The sequence below is a fragment of the Apium graveolens genome, chromosome 4 (genome assembly GCF_009905375.1).
Source record: "Apium graveolens cultivar Ventura chromosome 4, ASM990537v1, whole genome shotgun sequence".
NCBI classification, from domain to species: domain Eukaryota; kingdom Viridiplantae; phylum Streptophyta; class Magnoliopsida; order Apiales; family Apiaceae; genus Apium; species Apium graveolens.
In genome coordinates, this window is record NC_133650.1 from 10,595,541 (window position 1) to 10,617,777 (window position 22,237).

The 22,237-nt window shown below is 32.8% G+C and overlaps 2 protein-coding genes across 3 annotated transcripts; both read left to right on the top strand.

The window, feature by feature from the left end:
• Positions 1–9,902: 9,902 nt before the first annotated feature.
• LOC141718308 (putative calcium-binding protein CML46) lies at positions 9,903–10,451 on the top strand. Its single transcript, XM_074520691.1, has one exon. The coding sequence runs from the start codon at positions 9,903–9,905 to the stop codon at positions 10,449–10,451; it is 549 nt and encodes a 182-aa protein (XP_074376792.1).
• Positions 10,452–16,436: 5,985 nt separating this feature from the next.
• Positions 16,437–22,206, top strand: LOC141717726 (agamous-like MADS-box protein AGL65). 2 transcript variants are annotated; one of them, XM_074519914.1, is made up of 12 exons: positions 16,437–16,708; positions 17,142–17,327; positions 17,997–18,056; positions 18,147–18,165; positions 18,258–18,322; positions 18,435–18,450; positions 18,584–18,645; positions 19,700–19,796; positions 20,064–20,123; positions 20,230–20,357; positions 20,603–20,984; positions 21,949–22,206. In XM_074519914.1, the coding sequence occupies exons 2-12, from the start codon at positions 17,143–17,145 to the stop codon at positions 21,955–21,957; spliced, it is 1,083 nt and encodes a 360-aa protein (XP_074376015.1). In that variant the 5' UTR covers positions 16,437–16,708; position 17,142; the 3' UTR covers positions 21,958–22,206. The 2 variants fall into 2 exon arrangements, with proteins under 2 accessions (XP_074376015.1, XP_074376016.1); XM_074519915.1 differs by having other exon boundaries at positions 20,076–20,123.
• The last annotated feature ends 31 nt before the right edge of the window (positions 22,207–22,237 follow it).

A 22,237-nucleotide genomic window follows, 5' to 3' on the forward strand; every position in this document is an offset into this window, starting at 1 on the left:
TGAGTTTGTGCTATCAAATTCAGGTGTTTGAGATGAGCTTCCATTCCCATGATTTTCCTGTATAGTAATTTCTTCATTCAACATATGTTGTGCATTGACTTCATCTTCACCATCAGAATCACTATCAATGTTGAGGTTTTCAAATGCAAGGGCTTCAGCTTCATTTTCATCAAGACATTCAAAGCCTGGAAACTTGTCATCATCAAAAGTCACATATGTGCTCTCCATAATCTTCTTTTGATATATCACATAGACCTTGTAGGCAGTTCTCTCTAATGAATATCCCATGAAAAATTGCTTCAAAAACTTTTGAGTCAAATTTTCCCACATATTCAGAGTTGTCTTTTAAAATGTAACACTTGCTTCCAAACACATGAAGATGCTTTACAGTAGGCTTTCTCTTAGACATGATTGAGTAAGGTGATTTTCCATGTGCCTTGTTAATGAGATATTTGTTCTGAGTGTAGCATGCAGTGTTAACAGCCTCCTCCCAGAAACTTGTTGGCAACTTGGCATCTTGCAGCATTGTTCTAGCAGTTTCAACTAATGTTTTGTTCTTTCTTTCAACTACTCCATTTTGTTGAGGTGTTCTAGCAACTGAGAATTCTTGAATAATGCCCTTGCTTTTGTAGAATTCACTCAATGTTGCATTTCTGAATTCTGTTGCTTTATCACTTCTCAATCTTTTTACACAATTGTGATCTTCAGCCTATTTTTCTATCTTCTTGATGTGCTCAATTATGATGTGTTGAGTTTCATCTTTAGAGTGCATGAACTCTACCCAAGTGTATCTTGAGAAATCATCCACCATCACAAGTGCATATTTGTTCCTTGAGTTAAATAAGACATTTACTGGCCCAAACAAGTCCATGTGAATGAGCTGCAATGGTGCATTTATAGAATTCATAGTTTTTGACTTGTGACTTGATCTTTTCATTTTTCCCTACTGACAAGCTTCGAAAACTTCAACTTGAGCAAACTCCAGTTTAGGCATGTCTCTTACCAATTCATTTTTGACCAATGTGTTGATTGCCTTGAAATTCAGGTGAGACAACTTTTTATGCCAAAGCTTGCTTAGTTCTTCTGATGCCTTGGTGTAGAAGCAATAAATTCCATCCTTATTTGTTGAATCCAAGTTTGCAACAAATAAGCTTCCTTTCCTTGCTCCTTTCAGAGCAACTTCACCAGTTTTCTTGCTGATAAAAGTGCATTCTTCTTTGTTGAATAAAACTTCAAAGCCTTTTTCAGCAAATTGACTAACACTTAGAAGATTCACTTCAAGAGCAACTACTAGTGCTACATCATCAATGACAATATTTCCAGAAATAATCTTGCCATATCCCATTGTGAATCCTTTATTGTTGTCTCCAAAAGTCACCAAAAGACCAACCTTCTCCTTAAACTGTGATAGCAGGGCCTTATCACTTGTCATATGTCTGGAACACCCACTGTCAATGATCCATATGACTTTTTTCACTTTGCCCTGCACACAATGAGTTTTAAGGTTTAGCAACCCAAACAGTGTTGGGTACTTTCTTATTGTTAACTGATTTAGCAGAAGTAGAATGAGTTGTTTCAGATAAAATAGAATTCAATGACTGTTCTGCATTTTCCCTATCTAATGTAGACCCAATTTTTGTTTCTTTAAAGTCTACTCTCAGTTTGTGGCAACTCTTCATCACTTTCAAGTTACAAGAGATACAGTCAAACTTGTCACAGAATGAGTAGGGATCATTTGCATCTGCTTTATTGTATTTGCATGCTCCTTCAGCTGGCTTGCTAACAACCTTTTTACAAAGGTGAGTTAGATGATTTACAGAGCCACGATTATCACACTTCTTTCTTGGAGCATCTGCAACATAAGCAAAAGTATTGATTTTTTTATCCCAATTTTCCCATTTCTATTTTTCTTCTTCTTTCTTGCATCTTCAGTCTTGCTTTCTTTGACAGGTGTCTTGGAGCTTTGATTATCCATGAGCTTATCTTCAACTTTGAAAGATTGAAGTTGCTTCTGCATCTTTCTTCTCATTGTCTTCATCAATAATTTCTTTCTTGATAATTAACTCTTCTTCACTGAAATTTACTTCACATGCCTTGAACATAGGGGAGATAACCTTTTTCAACATTGCTGGAACATTTTCATTTTCTGTAGCTTTTCCTTTGTCACCTATATCTTTCTTTTTGCTGTTCAATGCATCATAGTCAAGACCAATAGCAATGTTTGCACATGGATTGTTTTTCTCATGGTACTGTCCAATTAACTCAGATGCATTCTTAAAGGATTTCAATTTAACTTCATTCTTTTCCAGCTTCTCCCTTAGCACTGCTTCAATTTCACTTGCACACTTGAGCTTGTTCTTCAGATATGCATTCTCTTGTCTTACAGTTTCAAGCTCCACCAACAATAATTCAGCTTCTTGTTTCTCACTTTCAAACTTCTCATTTATCTTTGTCAGTTTGCTAACTTCTTCATTAGCAGCAACCATACTTGTGTGTATGCGAAACATTTTTGTGCTCATCTTTTCTATAGTTTCCTTATACTGACTCACATTTAAATCAATGGTAGTGAGAGGTGGTACTCGTGATTTTGATGAGGATGATTCTCCTTGCTCTAAGGCCATTAAAGCATAATTTCTAACTTCCTCATCTCCATCATTATCAGAATCATCCCAACTTTTTCCCTCTGTAATATAAGCTTTGCTTTGCTGTTTCTTCATAAGAGCTTCATACTTTGCTTCCAGTTCAAGATAAGCTTTATCCTTCTTTACTTTCTTGGGTTTCCTGCATTCTGTAGCAAAATCTCCTAGTTCATCACAGTTGAAGCACCTTATCTTTGATCTGTCAACAGATCCAGTTTTATAATCATTTTTTCTATCATATGTGTACTTTCCTTTTCCTTTCCAGCTGCTGTCTTTGTTGAAAAACTGTCATTTACCCTTAAAGAATTTTGGCTTCTTTACTCTAATATTAGAGAACTTTCTTTCCAGATAGGCCATTGACTGATCTAGCTCATCCAGTTCATCAAGAGTGTAGAACTCATCTTCTTCCAATTCCAGAATGACTTGTTCCTGTGAATCATTTGTTCTTTGCTCACTTGGTGAGGCAACTGGAGTTTGAGATCTTGGATCATCATTAGATGTTTGGCTTTCATTGACAATTAAGGCACTTGAGCCATCTACAACATGTCCTTGACCAGATCTCAATGATTTCCTTTGAATCATTTCTAGTTCATATGTTTTTAGAATTCTATATAGAACTTCCAGTGTTATTCTTCTCAAGTCTCTCCCTTCCCTGATTGCTGAGATTTTCTGTTCCAAATGATCAGGGAGAGTAAGCAAGAACTTTAAGTTTACTTCTTCAGCTTCATAGTATTTGTCATGGAACTGCAAGTCATTTATCAGCTTATTGAATCTTTTAAACACATCAGTTATACTTTCTTTTGGCTTGGACATAAAACCCTCATATTATGAAATTAGTATCCTTCTTTGATTAGATCTAACTTCCTCAGTTCCTTCACAGAGTATTTCAATATTTTCCCAGGTTTGCTTGGCAGTGTCACAGTTGACAATGTTGTTGTACATCATATTGTCAAGTGACTCTATCAATATTAATTGCAGGCCACTATCCAGGGAAACTTTCTCCTTTTCAGGCTCAGTGTACTCAGAAGGATCTTTTGGAGCATAATGAGCTGGAATGACCATGTCTCCATCTGTAGATTCCTCAACTCTAACCATAGGAATGAAGGGTCCATTTTTGAGAATCTGAATGTAGAGTGGATTGGCCATCTTGATAAACAGCAACATTTTCTTTTTCCAAAGAGTGTAGTTAGCTTTGTCAAATATAGGAATTTTAATTCTACTGATTTTCTGTGTATTCATTCTTCCAAGATCTTGGATCTGTTTACTTTCAGATTTTGCTCTGATACCACTTGTGAGGAAATGAATAACACACAGAGAGGGTGAATGTGTTTTACTATTTTTATGCTTTTCTTGAGCTTTGTGTGATTGAACAAAGTAAATTAAATTTTGAAGTGAAATGTGTTACTGCAGAAATTAAACATGCAATAATAAAGAACACAGATCTTTCAAAACTCACTTAATTTTATATTAAAATTAAGACTGTTTTGCTACAAAATTTATAGGCTCTTTGTTAATAAAGAGCTTAGCTTCTTCTAATGAGTGTTACAATATTTTCTATCTAAATTGTTACAACTAACTAAAGGACCAGTGTTAACTTTATAATTTGGTTAACTGCTGATTTACATAGTGTACAATAAGACATGCTATTAACTTTAGTAAACTATCACTTATCATTTCTATTTTAGGAAAAGTGTATCTTCTATTTCTGGCTTAGCATATCTTAGCATCTTGTGTTTACTTTGATCTTCCTTTGTCAGTTAATCTTCACCATTGATCTTGCACATCCTTCAAGCTGTTTTTTGTAGACTTGTCAATCGAGCTGTTTGGATTGTTTGTTGATTGTAAATCTTGGATATTGAAATGGTCTGCACATTGTACTTTGAGATTTTGCCTCAAGATCTCCATTTGGTCTATAGAGAACTTGACATCTCGATAAGTATATTGGTTTATCGAGATCTCTAGTACTCCATAGTAAATTTGACTTGTAAAGGTCTCTGAGTTCTCTATAGGAGAATTTGGCTTGTCGAGATCTCTAGTCTTCATATCTTCACTTTGACTTATCGATATCTCTGAGTTCTCTAGTGGCTCATTGACTTGTCGATAACTCAGAGTTCTCTAATCAAATTTGACTTGTCGATAACTCAGAGTTATCTAGTGAATTTTGGCTTATCGATATCTCTGAGTTCTCTAGTGGAATTTAACTTATCAATAACTCAGAGTTCTCTAATGAATGTTGACTTGTCGATAACTCTGACTTTTCTAGTGAAGAAACAACTTGTCGATATCTCAAATCTTCATGTCTTCAATTTGACTTGTCGATATCTCTGTGAGTTCTCTATAAGCTTTTCTGACTTCTCGATAAGTAATTTGGAATTCTCGAGTGACTTCTCTATAACACTAAATCTGTGACTTGTAGAGATCTTGACTTAGAATATTTTTATCCAACCAGATTTATTCAACTCCAAACTTCTTCATAATTCTTCTGAGGCATGATCTTCTTGATCTTCTTCCAGATAGAATCTTTAGGCTTGATACTGTTTAAATAAAAAGACTCCAGTTTACTCTTTTACATTTTTACAGACTTCAGATGTTAAAAGTACAAATGCAAACTAAGATTACAATACAACTTACTCAGGGTTGTCAATTTGACTAAGTCTTGTTAAAGTACAGGCATGTCTTGCACAACAGAGGGTTTCTTTTTACGTCACTTACTAAGATCAGAGTCACAGATAAAATTTTCTTGATTCCATGATGGATCTAGAAAGAGTTGGAATGAATTGGAGGAACTAGTCGCAGCTTGTATCCTTGTTAAGTTAGTGGCAGCTTTCTCACTAATTCTTGATGTCGGAGAAAGAGGGTGACGCGTTGTTCCAGATATTTCGTTAAGTTCCTTTTGGAACTCCACAGAACCACGTTGGTTGCGAGGAAAGTGGCTTAGTGGGGAAAAAGCTGATGACATATCACTCGACATCTGAAAAGATGGTGTTTTAATTAGTGTGTGACCTAAAAAAATAGAATAAATTCATAATTCCTAAGGCCCGTTTTAGGGTCCCCTCGTGATTGAGACATATCAAGAGACGCATGTTATGAATAACACAAACAAGCAAGTATATGACTTAACAGGATTACAAGATCAAAGAACTTAATGTTTGAAGATTAAGATGAACTTGATGATTGGAAGGACTGAATCCGGTAAACTATTCTTGATATTCTTCGAATATTCGCCATTTTGATCCTTTAGCAAATGAAAAGTACTTTGTTAAAATTTTCTTGGGAAATTAAGAAAATGAGTGAAGATCCAACATATTTATAGGCATTTCAGGAAAGAGAAAAGGTTGGACCAGTGGCAAAATCGTAGCCATTGAGCTTTGATGGCACCTAACGAAAAACACCACCCTTAACAGTTAAGTAAGGCCAAGGATAGGGACAGCTGTGAAAGATCGCAGTCACGACCCACGATACGCTTCATCATATTGACTTTGAACTCTGATTCCACGTCGTATTAATAAAAGCGACTTAGAATCGGGGTAGTTGTTATGCATGCTTTATGGCATGGTACTAAAATGCCTAGTGGAGTTTACATTATGAATCACGTAGGAATGGGCATGGTGATGATAGTAGATATGGGCCCCAATAAGAGTCATACAAAGCCTCATGAAAGGAATTTGTTGATATGGGACGCTCTTACGGCTCTCAGAAAGATATAAACACTAAAACGGTCGCTAATATCACTAATAGCAAACCTATTTTAGGGACGTACTGTTTCTTTGCTAGTAATGTGGAGATTCGCAGGCAAATCTCCTAAGGGGGCGCTTTGCAAATATGAAAAAGCAGCGGGCCAAGCTCTTAAGTGAGCGCGTAGCTATAAAATCTTATAAGCATAAACTCCTCTAAGAAAGGTCGCATGGGCATGACTATCAGATCGCTGCACGTGCCAAGGTCCTTATGGATCGCATATGAGCTAAAAGAAATTTACCCCGCGACCCTGATAGTTATGATGCCAATTGGGCTAAAATTTTGGTTTCCGGGTTTGAACCTTGATGGGCTAGACGAAACCCTAGTCCATTTAGAGGTAACTTGTTCTCCAAGAACTACGGGTAGTTTGAACCCCTATAAATAGGGTACGTAGGCCTCTTGTTCTGGGTTGAGAAACAGTTTGCATTAGAGAGAATATATGTATTTTCTCTGGTATTCGAGTAATCAATCAACAAGATCAGTCACAATAATCATTCCGTATTTTTCGCGTGCTTAACAAAATTCCAGTATTTTACTCCATAATTCCAGCAACCTCCAAAAATATTGTTATACCAAATTCTTCCTATAACACATTCTTATCATAAATATAATATTTCCTAACATACATAATAATTTTATGTGTAAATGAGCTAATTAGTAACTGTACAATACCAAAACTTTCATTTAGGTCACCAGCCCCAAAAAGTTTTCAGTAAAACACTTAAATAATAAAAACATTCCAAATAGGTTACTCCCGTTAGTGCCGTTAAATTGACTAACGGAGAGAGGGGGCGCTGGGGGAGCGCGGGGTGAGCCACCGCACAGGGCCCCGAAAGAACTGGACTCCCAAATTTTTAAAACTTTATATATATATTTATGAATAATAATATCATAGTAAATGTAAAATGGATTTGTTCTGATGACAACCGAAAATGTATTTTTGGATAAATTAGATATTGCAAGTATTTTAGATGATCTTTTTCTCTTAACACGTGGGAACAACCTCTAACTCTAACTAAAATGTTTGAAAATATTCTTCGTTTATATATTTTGAGAGTTCATTTTATTTATTGGAAAATATCTTTTTTAAGTTTATATTAATATAAAAATTGTGGGCCCAATTTTGTGATTTCGCAAAGGGCCTTCGATAATTTTGCCCCGACCCTGCGGAACGGAAAAGTGACGTGCAACTGATATGGCATCAAGTTTAATAGTGAATTCATGGCTGAACTTTGTATCATTTTCAATTAAGTTACCGACTAATTTTTTCAAAAAGTTTTTTTCTTTTTCTTTTAATAGAAAAAAATTCAGACAATTATTTCAAAAATCTAAATTGATTAAATAACATATTTCTATATATATGTTTTTCAACATCGATAATTGTATTTGACCGATAATATGTTTATTTTTTTTTGAAAAATTACACTTTAATAAAAATTGTACATACTTAATTTTTTACTATGCTTGAAAGTCGATATACTCGATTTTTTGATCTTACAAATTTGTTTTAAACATATTTGATCCAACAAATGATACATTATGTTACAAACTTAAAGCATGAAACTTGTAAATAATGAAAAAATATTTCCAAAAAATTCACAATCAATAAATTTTGGTTTATGATAATTCTTTTACGATTTGTTTTAAGTGATTAAAATTTAAGAAAAACTTAAAACAAAGTATACCTATTAAATTAATTAAATAATCGATTTGATTTCAGAGATAGGCTAAAATCAGTTTTAAATATTTTTAACCATATAAATGATATTTTATGGAAAAACTAAAAGCACGAAACTGATTGAGAATAAAAAACTCAACCCAAAAAGTACAAAATCAATGAATTTCTATTTACGATAATTTTTCTACAATTTTTTTAAGTAGTTATTATATAAAAACTTTTAAAATAAAATATACCCCTAAATTTATAATAAAATATTTTTTTGATTTTTGTGTGAGTATATTTCAATTCACTAAATAAAATATTATAATTTATTTATTTTTTAAATAAACCTTTTGGTTTTTTTTTTGCGACTCAATTACCAATTTAAAAGTTTTGAGATTGTTAATGGATATCCGTTAATAGTGAACATATGCATATATTTTAGAGTTTAATAATATAAATAAAAGTTTTATGTAATTTAATAATACGAATAATTTTTTTTTAAACTGATGATCCAAGCAAAAGTTTTAATATTGTACTGCGACAAATTAAGTCATTTAATTGTAATTTTATCGATAAAAAAGTTGTAGACTCATCAAAGTTGGTGCCCAAGACCGGTCATTATACGCACACGTGTGCTGCGTGTGTCTCCGTCTGAATTCTCAAATTTGAACTCACGTTTCTACCTACTCCACCTAAACCGATGCTTAATTCTCAAATTTGAACTCACCTTTCTGCCTACTCCACCCAAACAAATGCTAACCAACCGATACCTCTGTTCAAATTACATAAAATTTTCGATTCAACAGATTAATCTCGGTAAAATATTTGAGCATTATATCTGAGCATTATAAATTTTTAATTAATTTTTATGAATTTTTTTTATTAGAGTACATATATAATTATCTATTAAAATAAAAATATTCTATTAATTTAAATATAAATAATTATAGAAATTCTTGATATAATAAATATATATTTATTTATTAATAAATAACTAATATAATAATTATAATATATTATATTTAATTTAATATTATAATAAATCTGTGTTTTACTCCGATTAATTTTTTCAATTAATTCCCGATTTTCAATTAATCTCAAGTCGCTATCTCGACTGATCTTCCCAAATTTCCGATTTTTATAAAATTGTCTACTTGCAATAAAAGTTATCATTTAAATTTGGGTGAAATGCATGTATAAATTTTATAGTTGACCGGATATAAAATGATTAAAGTATTATTCATTAAAAAGCATTATACTATCAAATAATTAAAGATTTAATACGACATTAACGACCCTTGTTAAATTCCAGCGGCTTACTCACTCTGTAAGAAAGAAACTAAAGAATCATGTTTACTTGGATTTTTACTTGACGTATGTGTTGTACAGTGTAGGAAATTTTAAACCAGCTTTCACAAAATAAAGAAAATATGAATTGTTTCATACGTTGCAATTTAAATAATGATTTTCTTCAAAATTTAATTATTCATAGAAATATTGTACTCTGTCATTAAATTGGTGATGAATTTCGTATGATGATGAGACTGGTGATGACGTCAGCTTAAAACGTCAAGTGTCGATTTAAAGCTCCAATATTCCAGAGTAATACATCTTGCATGATGAATTTACCAGGAAGTTCCCGAGCTCTTCCTCCTTTAACCTGCGCACGTTATTCCAGAGAGAGAGAGAGACATATTTAAAGTTTTGGTAATTGGAAAATTTTGCAAATTTTAAAGTTTCAACGGAGACTTGCTATTATTCTATACTTTTCCGACAATTTATATATACTGGTACTAACAGAGTTCTGCATAGACATTCACTAGCTAGCTACTTTAAGTTTTTCAAACATAGAAGGGCTTGAGCTGATGGAAGTAAGATCGATTAGCCTCGTTTACATTTGCATGTTTGTAAACTGGTTAACGGAATTACATGGTATCTACTCTTCGAAACTCTACGCAACACTAGGGTTTATCTTTGTGGCATGCAAAAGTCAGAACAAGGACATGGATTCTGCGGCTGGAAAAAGAATCTCTCCGGATGAAGATATTGATTGTGGCCATGAAAATGTGTTGCTTAGAGGTGATGTTGAGGTGGTAATGGAAAGACTGGGTTTATTTTGTAGCACTAGAAATGACGAAGAGTTTGGAGTGGCATTGAGCACGGATGAAATGACGACTCTATTTGATGAAAACGAACCTAGTATTGACGAGGTGAGACAGGCTTTTCATCTGTACGATGAGAATTGTGATGGTTATATTGATGAACATGAACTTCAAAAAGTTCTCGAGAGACTAGGATTTGAAGGGTTATCACGAAGAGAATGTCAGAATATGATTGCGGCTTATGATATTAATGGAGATCAAAAAATCGATTTTACTGAATTTTTTAAGATTCTAGAAGATAGTTTCTGTTAATTTTCAGTTTCACACGTTTGTTGGCTGTTTGCTCTTGTCATAATGTACATATTTTATTCTTGGTTAGTATTTTAATTAGGTTATAATAATTTAACTAAGATGCTAATTTCATTGTTAAAACCTACCAACTGTTTGTTAACGTGAGAAACCAGTAATTTAATCGTTTAACTAATCCCCTTCGGCTTAATGCGGAGGTAATCAGCTAGCTCTGTACAGATACGCACTCAATACTTAATTATGTTACCATTTTGACAATTGTACGGAGCCATTCGAGAAAATTATTCGAACTTAACTATGTTATCATTTTGGCAATTGCACGGAGTCATTTGAAGAAGTTGCTCGACACTCATAGAATTATCGTAACTGATACTTAAGATTCTCACGTCAAACATTATCCATAAAAAGTTTCAAAGTTTTAAGTAGGCGTTATTAAAAAAAAGCTAGGATACGTCAGATATTGGGCTTTTGGAGTTTCGTGTTTTTGTGACTTTTCTCGTGTGTCGTAATTTAGCATTGCCTGTATAAAATGTTAGAGTTGTTCACGAATCGAGCCGAGTCGAGTTTTGATCGAACCGAGTCGAGCTTTAATTTTTTTTCTGACGAGTCGAGCCGAGCTTTCTTAACGAACAAAAACCTGTGTTCGAGCTCGAGCTCGTTAACGAACAAGCCGAACACGAGCTTTTATCGAACAAAATCGAGTCGAGTCGAACCGAGCCGAACACGAGCCGAACACGAGCTTTCTCCATCAAAACGAGCCGAGTCAAGCCGAGCCGAGCCGAGCCGAGCTTAATTAAAAAATTCTGGTCAAAACACCGGTTGACTGTTAAAATAACAAACCAAATACTTTTATTTTTTTCTAAAAATTTTGTCATATCACTAAAAAATATTGATCTTAACATCCGTACGGTTGGATCATTCATAAATATTTTTTAAAAAATCGAAACATTAATACGATACTAAACACTAATTACAAGTACAAATCAAAACACCGGTTGACTGTTAAAATAACAAATCAAATACATTTATTTTTTTCTAAAACTTTTTTCATGTCACTAAAATATATAGATCTTAACATCCGTACGGTTGGATCATCTATAAATATTTTTAAAAAAATCAAAACATGAATACGAGACTAAACACTAGTTACAAGTATTGTTCAAACAAGTGGTTGATTGTCAAAATAATAAACAAAATAAATTTATTTTTTTCTAAAATTTTTATCATGTCACTAAAATATATAGATATTAACATCTGTACGGTTGGATCATCTATAAATATTTTTAAAAAAATCAAAACATTAATATGGGAGAAGTACTAGTCAAACTACTAGTTTACCGTTAAAATAGCAACCCAAATATATTTATTTTTTCTAAATTTTTTATTATATCACTTAAATATATATATCTTGACATCCGTACGGTTGGATCATTTATAAATAATTTCAAAAAATCGAAACACCGATCAGGAAATAAATACTAGTTACAAGTAATAGTCAAATCACTTGTTAATTATTAAAATATCAAATTAAAAAATTAATATTTAATATTTGAATTTTTTCAAATTACTAAAATATATATTTTGACATTCGTATAGTTCAATAATTTAAAAATATTTATAAAAAATCTGAATAAAATTCATAATAATTAAATATATAAAAAATAAATTTTTTTTTTTAATTTTTTTTCGAGCCGAGCTCGAGCCGAACATGCCAAAAGCTCGGCTCGAGCTCGTTTTCTTAACGAACACATTTTTGTGTTCGAGCTCGAGTTCGAGTCCTTAACGAACCGAGCCGAACCGAGCCCCTAACGAGCCGAGTTCGAGCTTGTTCGCGAACGGCTCGGTTCGCGAACAGCTCTATAAAATGTCTTCACATGCCTGCAACCATGTTCACCATTGTGCTTCTTTTTAAAGTCAATTAAGTACCTACTGAAATTATTTAAAATAATGAAATGATATTTGGTGAGTTGATTAAATTAATCAACTATATATTAAAATTATATATAAACATGTGAGATGTAGCCTCTAGTTCAAATAATCAACTAGAGTGATAGACATACTAATGCATCATGTAGATAATATACAGCTCGGCTCGCCCGCACGGATGGCTCGCCAGCTGTCACTAAACCGCATAACTCGCATAATTTGCGAGCTGTTCACGGGTTGCCATTTCGTTGACTTCGCACGACTCGACACGAACTGCTCATCTTCACGTGACGTTCAAGGGTTCAGTTTTTACCGAACCGGCCCGCCTGAAACTTGGCACGGCACACTCGACCCGCTCGTTTGGCCACCTCTACTTTGAGGTTACGGAGAGTTGGTAATGAAAAGATTGGGTTTATTTTGCAGCACGAGAAATGGTGAAAAATTTGCAGTGAGAATAAGCACGAATGAAATGATGACTCTGTTTGATAAAAATGAACTTAGTATTAATGAAGTGAGACAAACTTTTCATCTGTACAATGATGTTCGATGAGAAATATGATGGTTACATTGATGCACACAAGTTTAAGAAAGCTATTGATAAAGTATGATTCAAAAGTGTAATATCCCATAAATTTTTAGAATAATAATAATATATAATAGAATAATAGAAAAAAATTATTAAAGTTTGATAAAATTAGGATTTAAAAAGTTGAGTTAAACTAACTGGCCTAAAATTTGGATCAAATTTGAATATAAATAACCTGTAGGTTAAGAATTAGAGTTTTGTTACTTTATAAATACGTCTTATTCTCATTCCTCGTTTTTATTTTCAAAATTCGTAGGAATTTTATATACAAAAATCAACAATTTTGTAAAATTCATAATTAATTTATTGTAAGTCGAAATTCGTTGATTCTTGATTCTGGACTTTTCGGAAAGAACTTTTCATTCTCTACAAATTTCGTTCTTTATATTTCTGAAAGAAACATCGTTTAGAGTATACCTGGAAATTCGTTCGCGTCGTATACTTTCGTGTCATGTACCTTTTCGTGTCGTGTACTCAAAGACAAAACACAACACCGACCCATTTCGGGTTCTTATACTTCCGTGTTCGTGTACCTCCGTTTTCGTGTCGTTTCCGTCTCGTATTTTGTGTAAAATTAAATATTAATATTAATATAACTAAATAAATTTAAATATTGAATTTTTAGGTAAAAAATATACAAAATTATATGAAATATATATATTTAAATCATTTATACTTACAATATTATAAAACTAATCATTATTTTTAAAGTATTATTTATAAATATACATATTTATATTTACATTTATTTAATTTTAATATACAGATTTATAATAAATATTAATATTCAATGTTATGGATAAAAAACATAGATATATTTATTACGTATAATTAATGTTATGATTTGATGAGTTTCGAGCTTAAATGGTTGCACTTATGTTTCGTGGCTTAAATCCGTTCTCACAAGATGCCTACGTATCTTGATGTATGCCAATGATCAAGCTAAAAGGTAGTTATTGTTATTTCAGGAATTATTTTGGTATCCCCATGTATTTTTCGAAATGTTTATGTACCTCTTCCTAATTTTTAGGAATTTCTCGGTAGTCACAAGTATTTTAAGAATTTTTCTAATATTTTAGAAATTTTCTTGTACAGACAAGTAATTTTCAATTTTTTTTTTAATATTTGAGAAATTATTTCGTACCTCTAGATATTCTTCCTAATATTTTAGAAATTTTTCCGTAACTTCAGATATTATTCGTAATTTTTTCTAATATTTTAGGATTTTTTACGTATCTCGAGGGTATTTAAAGAATATTTTATTACCTCCAAGGGTATTTTCTAATTTTGCACGGCTGGTTTAGTAAAAATTTTAACCCCGGGTGAATTTTTGAAAAATTATAAAATTTAGTAAAATTTTCTTAATATTGTAAACCTCAGGATTCATTTTGTGTGTTGTTGAGAACTTGGGACCTTGGGTGACCTTTTTGCATTTTGGCTACCCAACGACCCTGAGTCATGTAATCACCTTTTTTTTTTTTTTTTTGTAATCGATGAGGCTGATGACTACAATTCTCTTAACCATTTAACGACATGGATCTGCTTGTACGACTTTAACGCACGACTTCACTATTTTTTCCTTTTTTCTTTTCTTTTTTTTCAATTATTATTATTATTATTATTATTATTATTATTACTATTATTATTATATAATATTTATTTAATTTAATTTCTTGAATTATATTGACCCATTTTAGAGATATCCAACCCGGATAAAATTTTATACCGGTCAACGCGCACAAATATTTTACGTATAGTGTCCAACTTCGATAAAAAAAATTCGAATAAAGTCCAAAGCGGATTAAATTTTTTTGAATAATGTCCAACTCGGATAAAAAAATTCAGAATAAAGTCCAAACCGGATTGAAAAAATTCCAAATAAATGTCCAACTCGGATAATATTTTTTAATAAAGTCTAAAATGGATTAAAAAAAATCTAAATAATGTCCAACTCTGATAAAAAAATTCCGAAGAAAATCCACATCAGATTAAAAAAATTGAATAATGTATAAGTCGAATAATTTTTTTCAAATAATGTATTACTCTGATAAATTTCTTTCGAAATTCCTTGAGTATATCGGTCTCGAATCATGGATGGCTAAAATTTTTGATTTTCACGACCCTGATTCATGTTGTGTTGTGAGGCGTTTTCATCATAACCTTTGACTTGATTCTATGACTAGGATCATTTTCGTGTTATGGCTCCAAATAACACCTAGTCGTTGACCTGGACGAATAGAAAATATAAGTTATGGACGACTCAGATTCTTGTCGTACGACTGAGAATTCATATCCTGCGACTATATTCTAGTCATGTTATGGCGTTAGTTGGCTTCTAGTCGTTAATCTGACTGACTAGAAAATCTGAGTTGTGGACGACTTGATCTTAGTCATGCGACTAGGAATTCACGTCTTATGACTAGACTATTATGGCTTAAATTTCTTTTATCATTTGACTCTTACGACTAGAATTCTCTAGTCGTGGATACTAGGAATTTGAAACTACGAGTAGGATTCTTGTCATGTAAAGACCATTTTCGATTTTCTATTCACGGCTGATCGAGACTAGAAATCCTAGTCTTGGCTTTCTAAATCTCTTGTTAGTACATGATTTTTCAATTTGAAATCCTAACTCCTTTGGTCAGGATCTCTAACTCATTCTTCCATCCTTCTAACAATCATAACTTTTTGCTCGTTGTCCTGATTTGAGCCAATAAAATATCAAGTCGAAACTAGTTTCGAGCACTAACTCCACGTAATAGTAAATTTCGGGTATCGGCCTGGGATTTCTTTGCTAGTGGCTAGATGGAGTTCCCACTACCTATACTCATTTCATTGGATACTAGCTTTCTATTTTCGTGTATTAAGCATTCTCTTATATCACTTGAAATTGTACGGCACTTGAGATTTAATAGACAATCCTTTTATGCGCATATTGCATACCAAAAGAATATTGTGTATTAGTAAGGTTTTTTTTTATGAAAATCTGTTGTTAAATATTGTTCATGGTAGTGTTGAGGATCAAGTAGCTTCTTCAATCTCGCAAAATATTGTTCTCTACTTTCTACACATGCATAACTCTCTCGAAATTTCTTATATTTTTTTACGACACTTTCTCAATTTTCAAATAGTACCGGATAAGGTGCTTCAGATGGCTGAACTTAAAATATTAATGAAACTTCTAAATTTTTTTATTTTGTCTAAAATAATTGGTGCAAAGTTTTGTATGAGTTGCGGCTCGTCTTAAAAAATTTATATACATATTTAGTATTACAAAATTAAACAATATTTTTCTAAAAATATTTTTTCTAATGAAACTATCTTTGCTTTATATTTTCAATAAATCATTTAAAAAAAAATTCAGAATAATATGAAGATAAGAAGATAATTAGGGGAAAATGACAAAAGAGGTGACTTAGATTTGTGAGTAAAATGACGAATGTAACCCTAGCATTGGAACTCACGTTCCATTCTTGGTTCTTCGGAATCACCGATCTTTTTGTCTGGTTAATAAACTTGTACTCTCCGTTCATCTCTCTTTCTCCCCTCTCTCCCATCTCTCTCCCTGCAAAATTTACATGAATCATATAACCAGTTTTCTTTTGTTTTCCTTGTTTTTGTGAGTATATAATATATAATGTTTAAGAAAATGTTTACGTATGTTTTTAAATTCATAAACTCACCGCCCGGTTCTCCCGTTCCTTTCTGACGACCGAATTCTTAGCTCAAACCCCGCTACACTTTTCTCGTAAGTTGTCTTCACGATCCCTCCCTTTTTCTTGCTTTATTATTTTTTATTCTTTTATTTTTAATTCATAGGCCTTTTCTTGTTTGTTTTCGATGTATAATTCTACCACCTTTGTTGTTGATTTCAAGATTCTTGCTCTCGTTAGTATTTTAACTCATGATTTGTAGCTCCTTTTTCGATTTTCTGATCTTGGTATTTTGTTTTCTTTAGAATCTTGCTCTCTTTACCATTATAACTCATGATTTGTAAATGTAGTTTTAGAGATGATATGTAATGTGTTACAAAGATCTTATTGTAATGAATTTTCCACCAATTCTTTGAATTGTGACATGCATGTTAATTGGTGATTGAAGGTGAATTTTTGATGTTTTGGACATGGTTCTTGATTCTATTTTTATGGAGATGTGAATAATTTGAATTAAACTTTTTGCAGGATGGGGAGGGTCAAGCTTAAGATAAAAAGATTAGAGAATACTAGTAACCGCCAAGTTACTTATTCCAAGCGCAGAGGTGGAATCTTGAAGAAGGCTAAGGAGTTGTCGATATTATGTGACATTGAAATTGTCCTCCTAATGTTTTCTCCGACGGGAAAACCTACTATTTTCACTGGAGCTCGCAGGTTATTTTCTGTTTTAACTAATTGATCTTTTATTAATGTTGCTGGCATGGTCATCATTAGATTATCGGTGAACGAACACGTTAATTGGAGTGGCTTTAGGTTGCTTTTTCAAATGGCTGTAATTATATCTCGACTTACACTTGATCTCATTACGCTAATTGCAATTGTATCCATTGATTTAAGACGTGGATCACCGTTTCCCCATAACATAGATGAATATAATGGCATATATGTACTGAAATTAGTAATGTTTGAAAATGTTGAAGTTGGCATGCTTCACATGAGAAGCAATAGTTGATTAAGTTCGGATCAAGGTCATTATGTCGAGAAAATCCAAGCAATACAGACGAGTTTGGTTTTTTGAGTGGTGGCTGGACTGCAACAATTGTTCATAGCATGATTTATTAGAGCTAGAAGTCAGTGAAGTTTTAAGTAAATGTTTTCAGCTTTAGAAACTTAACAATAAAAAATAATAGAAAATATATTTTGCCTTATATCAAAGCACAAGTAATTTTATGCGAAAAAATGTGAATGCATATAATTTCAACTTTCCTCTCTGCATTTAAATGCCCTTAACGCAAACTGCATTTCTCTGCATTTTTCAAGGGTCCTCACCGTCTAATATTGATGAGGTTATCATGATTTGCATTGGTTCTTGTTACTTTTCAGCAATATCGAGGATGTCATAGCAAGATTTGCTCAACTTACTCCTCAAGAAAGGGCGAAAAGGTACATATATTTCACTTTTGGAGCCTTATTTTCTCTTCTATGTTTTCTTGCATAGAATACTTTACTAATAGTTCATTATTGACTGAACAGGAAATTGGAGAGCCTTGAGGTATGTTAAGCTCACACATTTCTTCTTATTTCTTTAATTTTGTTTTTCATTTGTAAAAGACTGATTGTGTTTGTGCTGTCTTGAGAATACAGGTTTTAAGAAAAACTTTTAAAAAGCTTGATCATGATGTAAATATTGACGAGTTTTTGTGTTCAAGGTATATGCCAATGCTTATTTTCCTTCTTGTCTACAAATTTATATACACATTTTTGGAGTTTTGTCAATTATCTAACACCCTTTATCCCACTCTCGAATTCCTCTTTTTGCAGTAATCAATCGATTGAGGTAGTCAGCGTTTTACATCATGACTAAGTTCTCTTGATCTTGATAATAATGTTACAACTTACATTTTTGTTAACAGTTGTTTTGTTAAATAATATAGTGAATAATATGTTCTGTTGTCTTGTATTGGTTATAGGAACTGAGCAATCATGCAAGTATGTTGGGAGCTCAAGTGGCAGATGTGCATAAAAGATTAAGGTTTAATTTTGAAGTAGTAGTTCGGTTTTGAATTCTTTTTATTTTGTTCCACAACTGATATGAGTTGCACATAATAATGTTGTAGCACATAGTTACAATTTGTTATGAAATGTGATTATATATAGACTGGTAACTAGAAAGGGCTAAAACATAACTGCATTTTTACTTCATATTCTGGCAACTGGAATTGTATGCCAGTAGCAAATAACTTGATTTTGTAACTAGAACTTGTCATTTTCAGAAGTTTTTCTCTCTTCAGTTTTGCTTAAAATAGATGATAGAGGTATCTACATGTCTATACTTTCTGATATTTATCCATGCTTCAAAATGTTTTGAACCAGTTACGTGCATTAAAACTACATTCCAGAGTACTTCTCAATATGTTTTGAACCAGTTACGTGCATTAGAACTACATTCCAGGGCATAACATGAAGACATTACTTTTTTCCTCAACCAAAAAAAAGAAGAAAGACAAAACTTTTATGCAAATTGCATATTGAAAGGATATTTTGTATTAAAGAAGGGATTTGTTTATAGAAATCTGTCGTTAATATCACATTCTATGTCTGCATCTTCCTCACGACCTTATGCCTTTCATGCTAGTATTGAGGATCAAGTAGCTTCATCATTTTCGTAAAAGATTATTCTCTACTTTCTACATATGCATAACTCTCTCGAAATTTCTTGTATTCTTCTACAACACTTCTCAATTTCCAAATAGATTGTGACGGTTTGGTGGTAAAAATTATGTAAATACCTATAAAGAAAGTGCATTTATCCTGTTTGGTTTCTGTAGTCTTGCCTGTCATAAGAGGTAAGAAGTGTCTGGCTAGTAAGTACCTATTCGGGTACTCACCACCTCTTATAAGAGGTTATATATGCAATTTCTGTTCCAAAAATGATGTTATGATGTTTGACATTGGGAATGAGGGAGTACTTGTTGGCGCATCATTCTGAATTTCTGATAAACTTAGCAAGCCAAAACTGATATTATAGTTTTCCTTCTAAAATTAAAATTGATTTACCTTATTTGTGTTATTGTTATGTGTTTCAGCTACTGGAGTGATCCAGATAAGATCGACAACATTGAACATCTTAGGCAGATGGAAGAATCACTAAGTGAATCCCTTAACCAGATTCGTATTCATAAGGTATGATATATTCAGTAGGAACACTCAACAGAAGTGACTACTAAACAATGGTTCCAGCTCCTATTAAGTTCTAATGCTAAACACAAAATTTTACAAAACTCAGGTCCAATTATATGTATGTGACTATGTGCTGCATAGATCGTAGAAAGTTATGTATGTTTAGTATGTAAATAAATTTTACACCTCCTACTAAAACATGCTTCTGGAGGACGTACTGGGTGTTTATTACTTACAGGCATATTATTTTTTTGGTGTATTACAAACAAGTGTACTTGGCAGGAAAACGTTAGGTCTCACCAGATGTTGCCGCTAGAATGCAGTAACCAGGTAAAGTAAAGGGTGTTGAATTTCTATTAACTTAGATCACTCTCACCCTAACATGTTGACAGTGTGCCTGAATAGAATCTTTTGTTTTTTTATTGTTGCATTGCAGTATCAAAATGGGATGCATTCGTCTCTGATGATTGATGCTATGCAAGAGTCCCAACCCGTATCATGGCTTCCCACTAACGAAAATCACCAAGTGATACTACCTACAGAACAAAATTACATGCAGGCAAGGTGAGGGGATTCCTACTACTACACTTTAAAGAATTATCTATGTTTTCCTTCAATATATAATCGTGTAGATCTGTGTTGTGCGGCACCTTGCCACGTTCCCCTGTAATTAAGTTTCAAGGAACATGATTTGTTGGGGGCAGATATACATGAGGAAACTATATGTCTGTATAACTGTTACTGAACTGCTGCATTGATAATGTAGTTGATATTATTGTAATAGATTGGACAATCTCTTATTCCACCAGGGATGCAGTGTGTTCCAGAGACATATCACTTCCGAGCTATTCTGGTTTGTTTGAGACAGCCAAAGAAACAGAGATTGATAGTATGGGACAGATAGATAATACGAGACAGGAAAGTTCTCTCAGTGGACCAAGTACTACAGATTGCTTAAATCTACAACCCAGTGAACAATATCCGTTCCATGCGTATAGCAATCTGAATTTGCCAACTATGGGGAAACTTGATGCTAGCACAGAAGCGAATATTCAAGCAGACACTGCCAATTATCACATCAATAGCAATTATCAACTTCCTAGGCCTATCTACAACCATATGCATCAAAATTGGATCCCTGAATCTGGTTCTCACATTGTTCCCATGTTTATGGAGAGCTCATACTCAAAGGTAAGAAGTATTCCTCCCAATGCAATGGCACTTTCTCAGCATTGTAGAATTATAAGCCCGACATAATTATTTTGTGTGTGTAGTGTATACTTTTGTTTGAATAAAATTAGAACATTTAGGAGTGCGTAATTCTCAATATAGTTTCACATTTATTTTCACTTAACAAAAGAAAACTGCTCGATATACTGTACTGTGCGTAGAAAGTTTTAATGCAACTAGAAAATGAGAAATGGGTAGTGGCTTAGTGCATAGAAAGCACACAGACTTTAGTGAAAGGAATTTGTTTATGCTTGATCTTTTGTAAATTATTGTACATGAATATCAACTAGGGTTGCACAAATGAGCTTATGCAGGTAGCTTACTGTATTGTTATCTTTAACTTGTACCTACTGCTCATCAATTATACAGAGCCCAATGGCTTTTAGCTTGAAAAATTGTCAAACACCAGACTTGCTCCCATCCGGTCAGGAAGTTGTTAGGTTTGTTATATTCACTGCTAAACCACCTCCCTAAGCGAAAGTTAATACTCAATAGACTATCAGTTATGAGACCATTTGGAATTCTATGGCTTTTCCTCCATCATTATACTTGTGTACAGTGGATCCTCGAAAAATCTAAAGCAGGCTCCAAACATTTATGTTATAATATACTATCTACTTCTTCCTTCTCAATATAGGTGAAACTATGGCTTTTTATGTACTGTTTGTGTAACGCCCTCAAGCATGAATTGGACCAGATAAAGTATTGTTCTATGATAATATTAATAAATTTAGACAAATATTTCGAACTTCTTATGATTGTGTTTGTAAACTAAGTAGCAAAATATGGTCCTCGACTCCATGTATAGGCAATTATTAATACTTGAAAAGCAAGGGAGTACTCCACCTGTTGGAATCTTGTATGACTAGAAAGAAATATGATAGTTTGTCTAATATCTCTGTGAACTTTCTATTTCTTGCAACAGCCAGATTAGCTTTTGGACTTTGCAATGCTTGATATGATTGTGCTGGAAGGTCACGATATTTAAAGGCGGTGTAATACGAACATAGCTAAAACATATGGTGAATGTAGGGAATCAATGGTTTAAGCTGTAAGATCAGCTGGTTCTTGTGTCCTTGTTCACTTGTATCTGGCAATGTGCATTATTTCAATTACTGCAGATGTATACTATGACATATAGAATATATATGGAAGAAAAGAAGTGAAAGTGAGTCATGTATAATATTTTGTTTTAATGCATACTTTACAAGTTA

Bases quoted from the DNA above. Each gene is read 5' to 3' on its own strand.
- LOC141718308 (XM_074520691.1), top strand. From the start codon at position 9,903: ATGGAAGTAAGATCGATTAGCCTCGTTTACATTTGCATGTTTGTAAAC.
- LOC141717726 (XM_074519914.1), top strand. From the start codon at position 17,143: ATGGGGAGGGTCAAGCTTAAGATAAAAAGATTAGAGAATACTAGTAAC. The intron at 17,328-17,996 runs GTTATTTTCTGT...GTTACTTTTCAG, and splicing joins ATTTTCACTGGAGCTCGCAG to CAATATCGAGGATGTCATAG. The intron at 20,358-20,602 runs GTGAGGGGATTC...TTATTCCACCAG, and splicing joins CAAAATTACATGCAGGCAAG to GGATGCAGTGTGTTCCAGAG.